Source organism: Numida meleagris, chromosome 19 (genome assembly GCF_002078875.1).
Source record: "Numida meleagris isolate 19003 breed g44 Domestic line chromosome 19, NumMel1.0, whole genome shotgun sequence".
NCBI lineage: Eukaryota > Metazoa > Chordata > Aves > Galliformes > Numididae > Numida > Numida meleagris.
In genome coordinates this window covers 9,847,518-9,856,170 of record NC_034427.1, presented here as the reverse complement: position 1 = coordinate 9,856,170, position 8,653 = coordinate 9,847,518, and the positions used below count along the sequence as shown (strand labels likewise).

At 66.4% G+C, this 8,653-nt stretch overlaps 2 protein-coding genes across 2 annotated transcripts; both read right to left on the bottom strand.

Moving 5' to 3' along the window:
- Nucleotides 65-4,854, bottom strand: LOC110408462 (bactericidal permeability-increasing protein-like). The gene is made up of 15 exons (XM_021417183.1): nucleotides 4,018-4,854; nucleotides 3,772-3,886; nucleotides 3,480-3,608; nucleotides 3,246-3,401; nucleotides 3,101-3,164; nucleotides 2,946-3,006; nucleotides 2,771-2,862; nucleotides 2,512-2,688; nucleotides 2,354-2,413; nucleotides 1,869-2,036; nucleotides 1,634-1,701; nucleotides 1,351-1,393; nucleotides 1,145-1,208; nucleotides 991-1,067; nucleotides 65-916 (listed from the first exon to the last, which is right to left on the bottom strand). The coding sequence occupies exons 1-15, from the start codon at nucleotides 4,211-4,213 to the stop codon at nucleotides 875-877; spliced, it is 1,512 nt and encodes a 503-aa protein (XP_021272858.1). The 5' UTR covers nucleotides 4,214-4,854; the 3' UTR covers nucleotides 65-874.
- Nucleotides 7,173-7,947, bottom strand: ID1 (inhibitor of DNA binding 1, HLH protein). The gene is made up of 2 exons (XM_021417194.1): nucleotides 7,579-7,947; nucleotides 7,173-7,444 (listed from the first exon to the last, which is right to left on the bottom strand). Exons 1-2 carry the CDS (start codon nucleotides 7,891-7,893, stop codon nucleotides 7,403-7,405), a joined length of 357 nt encoding a protein of 118 aa, XP_021272869.1. The 5' UTR covers nucleotides 7,894-7,947; the 3' UTR covers nucleotides 7,173-7,402.

Here is an 8,653-nt window from a genome sequence, read left to right as displayed (position 1 = left end):
GGGGGAACAGAACAGGAGCTGAGGCAGAGGGTTCTGTCCCCAATGGGGTGGGGGGCACAGCTGGCCCGGGGGTGCCGGGCAGGGTTGGATCGTGCTCGGGGCAGGGGCTCGGTGCTGCCTGCTCCCCATCCCCATCGTGGGTTCCGCCAGCACAAATCTGTGCCCATCCCCTTCGCTTCTCCTCTCTGGCACCGGGCTCCTGTGCCCGTCCTCGTCCCGCAGCTTTGTTCCTGTGCCCCCGTTGCGGGGTCGATGGGGGCAGCGTGCCGCCAGCCGTGTCCCCGGCCAGGCGTGGGGCTGGGGGTTGATTTTGGGGCCGTGCGCGGGGGACCGCAGGGCTCAGCGGGGCAGAGTGCGGCGGGGCCCGGCCCTGGGGACCCTCCCCCTCCTCCCGTGTCCCCTCCTTTGGTTTTGCAGAACCCCCGGGCACGGCGCTGCGGGTGGATGCTGTAAGCCCGGCGCTGAGCGCTGCCAGCTCCCGGAGCCACGGGCACGGGCTCCCTCGCGTGGGCGAACCGGGAGCTGCGCGGCGTCACGGCCACACGAGAGGGCTGCGGGACCCCCCGAGCACCGCCCCGTCCCCGAGGGAGCAGCGGGTGCAGAAGGGCCCGGTGGGCACAGAGACCACCCCCCCTACCCCCTCCACGCGTGAGGGCAGCCGTCCCCCACTGGTGTCCCAGTACGGGGCTGGCAGGGGGACCTCATGGGGACAAGGCACATGCACCCGAGCTGAGCCACGCTGCCAGCTTTAATCCCAGCCGAGGGGGTGCGGGACCCCCCCCACTCGAGGGCACCAGGTGCCAGTGGGATGGGGACAGGGATGGGGATGCAATGCAGCACACAGGGCCAGCATCTCCCCATGCAGACGCCGGTCTCAGGGTTCATATTGCAGGTCCGTGGCGATGAGCATGAAGCCCTGCGTGGAGAGTGGGGTAAGAGAAGAGCATGGTGGCACAGGGACAGGGGTGAGGGGATGGGGGTGACACCCACCTCGTGCAGTGACAGGCGTGGGTGCAGCAGGGTGATGCCACGCGGCGTGGGCAGTGGGATGCCGGGACGGAGCCGCTCTGTAGGGACAGCGGAGCTGTGAGTGGAGTGGCACAGGGACAGTGGGGGTTTGGGGGGATGGGGACAGAGCACTCACTGTTGGCCCAGGGCACCCCGAACAGCCACAGCCCAAACTTCAGCATGTTCTCCAGCTTCTCCACCTGTAGAAAACCTGTGAGCCCAGCCAGGACCAAGCCCTCAGGCCCCAGCCCCAGCCCCTTGCAGGATGTTGTCACCATCCTCCCCACAACCCCCCCCCTCCCCGCCCAGGTATCCCATTGTGGCCCCATCACCACCACTCACCTGCAGCGGGCCCACATGCGATGTCACCTGCACCACGCTGAGGCTGAGGGGAGAGAGTAGGGTCAGTGCTGGGCATGGGGACAGGGCCGTCCCCAGGGATGGGCTGAGGACTGGGACGTAGTTTGAGCACCAGGGCAGTGGGCACGGGTGAGAGCTAGGGGCAGGATGGGGTCTGAGAGGATGATATGGACCCAGGGATGGAAATGGCCGGAGGTGGAGTATGGGGACAGCTTCCTGGGGACATCTCAGGGAAACTGGACACAGCACAGGGCTGGGGACTCACCTCTTCAGTCCCACTGTGCCCCCCAGCCTGTTCCCAGCAATGGTTGGCTTCCCTGTCACATTGGCGTCCTGCAGCAAGAAGAGAGGTCAGAGAGACTGGAGCAGGGCCAGCATCACCCTGCATGGCCCCAGCATCACCTTGTGTCACCCAGCATGGTCCCAGCACATATAGCACACCCAGCTCAGCCATCAGGACCAGACCCCAAGCCCCGGTGCTGTGGCAGCCAGGCACTCACAATGTTCAGCAGAAAAGCGGGGACACGGGTGGCGTTGGGCAGCACCACGAAGGCCTCAGCAGAGCCGAAGAGGGCCCCATGCAGGGCGTCAGAGTGGCAGGAGAGCAGGGGCTGCCGGCGGGCCCAGAGGTGCAGCTCCACAGGGAGGCTGGGGAAGCGCTGCTGCAGCTGGCAGAACAAGGGCTGGGCTGGCACCGAGCTGCGATGGCACGGCCAGCACCCAGCAGCTCCGGCAGAGCCACAGCCAGAGAGTGACAACTCATCCCATCCTGCCCACATCCCAGCTGCATCCCATCCTATGTCTCATCTTCCTGCATCACAACACAGCTGTGTCCTGTCCCAGCTGCATCTCATCCTGAATCCCATCCCTCCCACATCCCACCCTATGCCTCATCCTGCCCGCACTCCATCCCAGGTGGCCCATCCCTCCCCGCATGCCACCCCATGGCCACCCGCCTCCCACCTTGCCCCCACCCTGTGCCTACCTGCGGGGCAAAGCTCCCCATGCTCTCCGTCTTCAGCTTCAGGGGGAAGCGCCGTGGGAGCTGGAAGGCAGCAGAGGTTGGGGTGCTGGGGGCACTGAAGGGCAAAGGGGCACCACAGGCAGGACCCCATGGGGCAGCAGGTCTGCTCCCATCCATACCATCTCAGCGGTGATGTTCCTGCGCAGGGCTCCAGCTGTGAAGTACACGAAGGCTGCAGTGTTGGCGACAAACTCGGTGACGGCCACCAGCAGCATGGGCTCGTGCAGCTCGGGCAGCCCCATGGGCTTCGCTGAGAAAGGGCTCTGCCACTGCCCATGCACCCCAAAGAACTCTCCCTGCGTGGACAGACAGACGGATGATGGACGGATGGACAGATGAACATGAGGCTCAGCCCAGGTCCCTGTGTGATGGCTCTACCTTGAGGCCGACGTCCCCATGCTGCTTCGTGATCTCTGGCTGTCCCAGCAAGGAGAAGTCGATGGCAGCGAAGGGGTCGAGCTGAGCAGACACTGCAGGGTGGCAGGGACACACTGGGGATGAGCCAGACCCTCGTGCCTCAGCAGCCCCCAACCCCACCACCCCATCTCCTCACCTCGCACATTCTTCAGTCTGTCCTGCAGCCTGTTGATGCCTTTCTGGATCTCGACACAGAGCTGGAAGCAGAGTGGGGCGTCAGGGAGGCTCAGGGTGGGGGTCCCCGAGCTCCCGCTGCACAGGGGCAGCGCTGGTGTCACCAGCTGAGCTCACCTTCTTGTTGAGCTGCTGCCGCAGGGTTCTCTGGAGCAGCGGCACCAGGAGGTTGTACAGCCAGCTGTGGGGCACAGAGCAGGGACTCAGCTCACCTCCCCAACCCACCCCCGAGCTACAGCGGGAGCAGTGGGGTGACCGTCACCTCTGTCCCTGGCGGAACTCCAGGTGCAGGTCGGTGCCGCGGACATCACAGCCGGCAGCCCACACAGAGGGATGGCCGCGCTCATCGGCACCCAGCCCCAGCAGCACAGCCAGCGCCAGGTCCTTGACACGCAGCCGTACCGAGCCGCTGTCCTGCCTGGGGACGACATGGCTGAGCACGGGGACAGAGGTGGCCCTGTCCCTGTCCCCGCTCCCCGGCCCAGTGAGGGCTCACCATGCACCCAGCTGCGCTCGCCAGGTGGCATTGAGCTGGATCCGGGCACGGTGCACTGTCAGCTGCACGCCCACGTCCTCGGCAAAGTCCACGGTGGAGTCATTCATCTGCAGCTCATGGATGTGGATCCTGCACACAACGGGCGGCCAGGGCTCACAGCAGTGCCAAGGAATGGGGATAAGGATAGGGACAGGGATGGACGTGGAGATGGGAACTGAGATAGGGATGGGGAGGGACATGGAAATGGGGAAAGGGATGGGGATAGAGACGAGCACATGGTGGGAGCTCTTACTGAGGCACGGTGTAGTTGAGCCTCCCCAGGAACGGGGCCTGGTAGGATCCCTGTAGGTTCACATCGTGCTCCTTCTGCAGCACTGAGCGGAGCAGCTCCAGCCCAAAGCGTCGGCCTGGGGCAGAGCAAGGGGCTCAGGGCTGGCACAGGGGCACCTAGAGTCCCTCCAACACCCATCCTCAGGATCTGGACGTGGTTCCTGGGGTGCCCTCCAGCAGCACAGCCCAAGCAAAGGCAGACACCTACCGTACTCCAGGGCGCTCCGGGTCACCCGGCCCTTGATGCCGGGGCTGGAAGATGTGGTGGGCACGCAGGCAGCCAGCAGGAGCAGGAGGCACAGCCACGTCCCCAGGGCCGCACTGCTCAGCGGGTGGGCACGGGCTGAGAGATTCCCATTGGCACCAGGAGATCTGCAGGACCGCGGGGCTGGAACGGAGCACATGGCTGAGGGCACCCGGCTGATGTGGAGCCCCCAGCACGCTCGCCAGCTCTGGCCTTATATCGGGGCACACCGACTGACATCAGCTCCCGTGCGCACATCGGGGCCACCGCGGTGCTCCAGCCACCGAAAGCCCGGCCTTGCCCAATGCGTGAGTCAGAGGGGAAGCCGGTTCCCCCGCTGTTCCCCGTTTGCGCCTGTCCTGGGAGTGCGGGAAGGAGAGGGTCCCACGTGGCGTCACTGCGGGCTGCATGGGGATGGGGACACCGCCACGGCTCTGCCCTTGTGTCCCAGAAGGAGGGGACAGCGCATTGGGATGTGTGGGGACCCAGCAGTGCCAGGGACAGCGGAGGAGCTGGAGGATGGGGCAGTGCGGGGCAAGGGGAAACGGAGGGGCCGTGCCAGGGGATGGGCTCAGTTTGTGCAGCCGTTCCCACCTTGGGGAGGGCTCTGGGGTCATACAGGGTCAGGGAGCTCGAGGACACGGCTAGCAGCCCCAGGCACAGGGTGACGGGAAGGCAGGGACAGTCAGAGCGAGAGCAGAACTCTGTGGTCCTTCTGAAAGCCCCGGCGGGTGGCGAGGAGCTGAGCTCTGAACCCACTGCAGGCAGGGAACAGCCCACCCCCATCCAAGGAAACCCCCATCAGGGATGGGGCAAGGGGCTGTGCAGGGGGCAGTGCTGCTGGCCTGGAGACAGCCTCGCTGTCCAGCTGCGCTGGCCAGGAACATGCATGCACACCCACAGCCCCGCTGCAGAGCACCCTCCTTGGGTCTGGGGTCCCATCCCAGCATTGTAGGGGGCACACAACCTTGGCCATCCCCCGCTGAACAAACCACAGCCCCATACAGTTCACCTTAAAATCCTCTGTCCACTTCCTCTGGGCTCCCATAGCTGTGTTCCCAAGGCCATCCCAGCCACCAGCACCATCCCAGCACCCCAGCTCAGTGCCATCCTGCCCCTCCGACCCCAGGTGCCCCGTGCCCAGCCTCACCGTGGCCGACAGTAGTGGCGGGTCCCATGGTGGGTCCCTCTTCCATGTGAGTGTCAGCGGGCAGCAGGGACCTGTGACGCCAATGTCCATCCTGGTGCGGCCGGGCTGGTTGGACCGGAACATTGCCCATGTCCCTGTGTCCCTAATCCCTTCCGGGATGAGTCAGGCCCTCACCGCAGCACCCAGGACCTGTTGGGTGCCCGCAGGGGCCAGGCCCTCCCTGGGGCTTTCCCACAGAAGCTGGCGTGGATGCATCCGGCACAGTGGCACGTGGCAGCACTCAGCCCAGCCCTGCTGGCCCCATCCCTGCCCTCTGTCTATCCCCAGCGGTGCCCGCCCTGTGTCCCTGCCACAACATGTCCCCATGCCTCGAGCCAGGAGGATGCCACGTGGCAATGGCACCGAGTAGGGTGGGAGGTTTGAAGGAGAGGGACGCGGTGATATGCAGAGCTCTGCTCCCCACGGCGACGTGCGCAAAGACCACGGCCAGAACCCCCACCACCACCGGGCAGCGCTGAACCTTCCCGGGCAGCCCCCGCGGCTTCGGCCGTGCAGTGCGGGAAGACACCGGGAGAGGGACCCAGAGCTGCGGGAAGGGAGCAAGGAGGTGCTGGAGTGGGACAGGGGACAACGGGTGGGTGCGATCCCAGGGCCCCGCATCCCACATCCCCCGCTGCTGGCACCAGGACAGGGTGGGCTCGGTCGGGCCATGCCCCAGCTCCCTGCGCCCCCCGCTCTGCTGGGAGGGGTTGGTTGTGCTGGAAGAGCGCACACACAGCTGTGAACGTGGCACTGCAACAACACTACTGCTCCATGCACAGGGAGGGGAGCGCAGGAGCAATGTGGGTCCCACGCTCCCACCCCATCCCAGCCAGAGCAGGACCCACAGCCACCCTGTCCTCAGGAGCACACCACTGATTCATGGGCAGAAGTGCCTGGAGCCAGCCTGGGGGATGCAGCCAGAGCCCAGGTTGTCCCCCAGCCCTGCAGGCTGCTCCAGGATACATCCATGCTAAAGTGAGTACCCAACCCTCTTCAGTACCACTGCAGCCCTGAAGTTGCACAACTGTGTCCAATGCAATTTCCTTCTCCAAGAATGTTGCTCACGTCCTGACCACGATCCTGGGGTGAGCAGCAGCTGCACGGGCAGCACCACAGCATCCCGAGCATGACAGCTGCCGCTGCAGCTCCAGGCAGCACGTGGGGGACTGTCCCACGCGGTGTCCCCTGCTCCGCTGCTGCAGTGACTCACAGGTGACAGCACGTGAGTCATGGGAGAGCCACGGGCATCCCTTTGGGGAAGTGGGGGGAGGGCAGGCCCAGGAGTTGCCTGGCGATGGCCCAGCTGCAGCTCAGCCCTGCCCCGAGGAGTGGGACCCAGGTGGTCACCCACCTGCAGGGGACAGCTCCAGGCCTTGCTGCTGTTTCCCACAGCGGGAACCGAAGCAGGGGCCTCATTCCCTCCAGCTCCAGCCCAATCTCAGCCTCAAACCGTGGCAGAACCAGGGGCAGCTGCAGCAGGACATGATTGCCTCAGGACAAAGCCACCAGCTCCAGGAGCACGGTGCTAGGACAGGGATGACATCTACAGCCCCAGCAGTGGTGAACTACAGAAAGCCTCAACCAGCACCCTGCTCCCCAAACCCCTCACCAGGAAGCTACAGCCGTCCCAGGGGGAAAGCAAAGAGCCAGCCCAGATCCTGTGCAGAGAGCACAGGAAAAAGCCGTGGCCAGCTGGGGACCTGGGATTCAGGTGTTCCCAGGTGCTCCCTGCTCCTTCCCAGGGTTTCCACTCCCCCAGCCCATCCCGGGCCAGCCCAGCACCACCACCACAGCCCAGCCCCAGTGCTCCCACACCGTGTGTACACAGCCTACACCGGTGCAGATGGGCTCCAAGTGGTTCCGTGCTCCGTGCCCAGCCCCCACGCCCCCCAGCAGCCCCATGCAGTGCAGCCATGAGGAAGAAGCGTGCCTGGTAATCAGGGCTTGTTTAATAACAAAACTCCAGCTATTGTAGAACAATATTCTCCGGCATCATTGTAATATACAATACAGGGAATGCTCTCAGCAATCTGAGAAGGTTACGAGTCGCGGCCGTCGGCCCCGCGGGGGCGTCCATTCCGTGCGCCTCGGCACAGCCCACGGCTGCGGGTCCCGGCCGTGCCCGGGGCGCCCCGTCCGGGTCCGTGGAGCTCTCTCTCAGCGGCACAGGATGCGGTCGGCAGCGGCCATACACGGAGCCTACGGGAGGGGAAGAAGCGGGCGGTCAGTGGAGACACAACCGAAGGAGCGCGGCCGTAGAGAGACCGGGAGCGGCGTACCGGGGATGGGAACGGGTCCCGGGGCCGGGAAAGGTTCGGAGGGGCTGCACTCACCTCGGGAGGCTCGGCGGCAGCGGGGGGCCGAGGAGGGCCGGGCTGCAGCGCCAGCTGCAGGTCCCAGATGTAGTCGATCACGTGCTGCAGGAGCTCCACTTTGGAGACCCTCCGGTGCCGCGGTAGCGTGGGCACCAGCGCCCGAAGCCGCGAGTAGCAGCCCTTCATGTCGTACAGCAGCGCGGCGGCCGCCTGCTCCGCAGCGACCGCTGCCGGGACCGGCCCGTAGCGAGCGGCTTCCCCGGGCCGCACGGCCTTCAGTGCCCCACCGGGACCGGCGGGCAGCGGCGAGGGGGCGGCGGCAGCGACCTTCATAGCGAACGGCGGCTGTGGGACCCTGCGGGCGGCCGTGGGAGCTCTGCCCCGCGCAGCGCCAATTATAGAGCGCCGCCGACGGGGGGCGGGGCTTCCTGGCGAGCGGCGGCCAATAGCGACGCAGGGGGGAGGGGACAGCCGCGCCCGCCCCATTCATGCGCCCCCACGGGCAGCGCCTTAAAGGGACCGCAGCCTGGAGAGTGGAGTGGGGGGGGGAGCTCGGAATGTGGGAGGGGGTCCCAGGGGGGTGCTGACGCACTCGAGGTGCGGGATATAAGCAGGCACCACCCGACCCGTCGCAGCCCCTTAATATCTGCAATGACCCCGCGGGCTCCCGGCGCTGTCTTTCCCGGGATCCCCTCACCCCCGGTTCCCCGCAGCCTAGCGCACTCTCCGCACCCGAGGACACCCAGCCCCGTGCTTCCCGCAGCCTCGCTCCCTCTTCTCCCTCTCTAACCCTGCCGGCCCCACGCGCTCGTTGCAGCCCCCGGGGCCCCGTGTAGCCTGCCCCCCCACCTCCCGCCTCCCCAGACCGTTAGACGCCAGGGCCGTGACGTCACCCATTCATAAAACTCCGCGCGCTGTCAGCGCGGCGCCGCGCGGGCGGTACCCATGGCGACGGGGGCGGAGTGGGGCGGGGGGGCACCTGCAGCCCGCCCCGGGAACCGGGACACGGTCACCCCCGTGGGGACACGGGGACACGGCCACCCCCGTGGGGACACGGGGACATTCCAGCTCGGGGCGCCGGTGAGCGGCACCT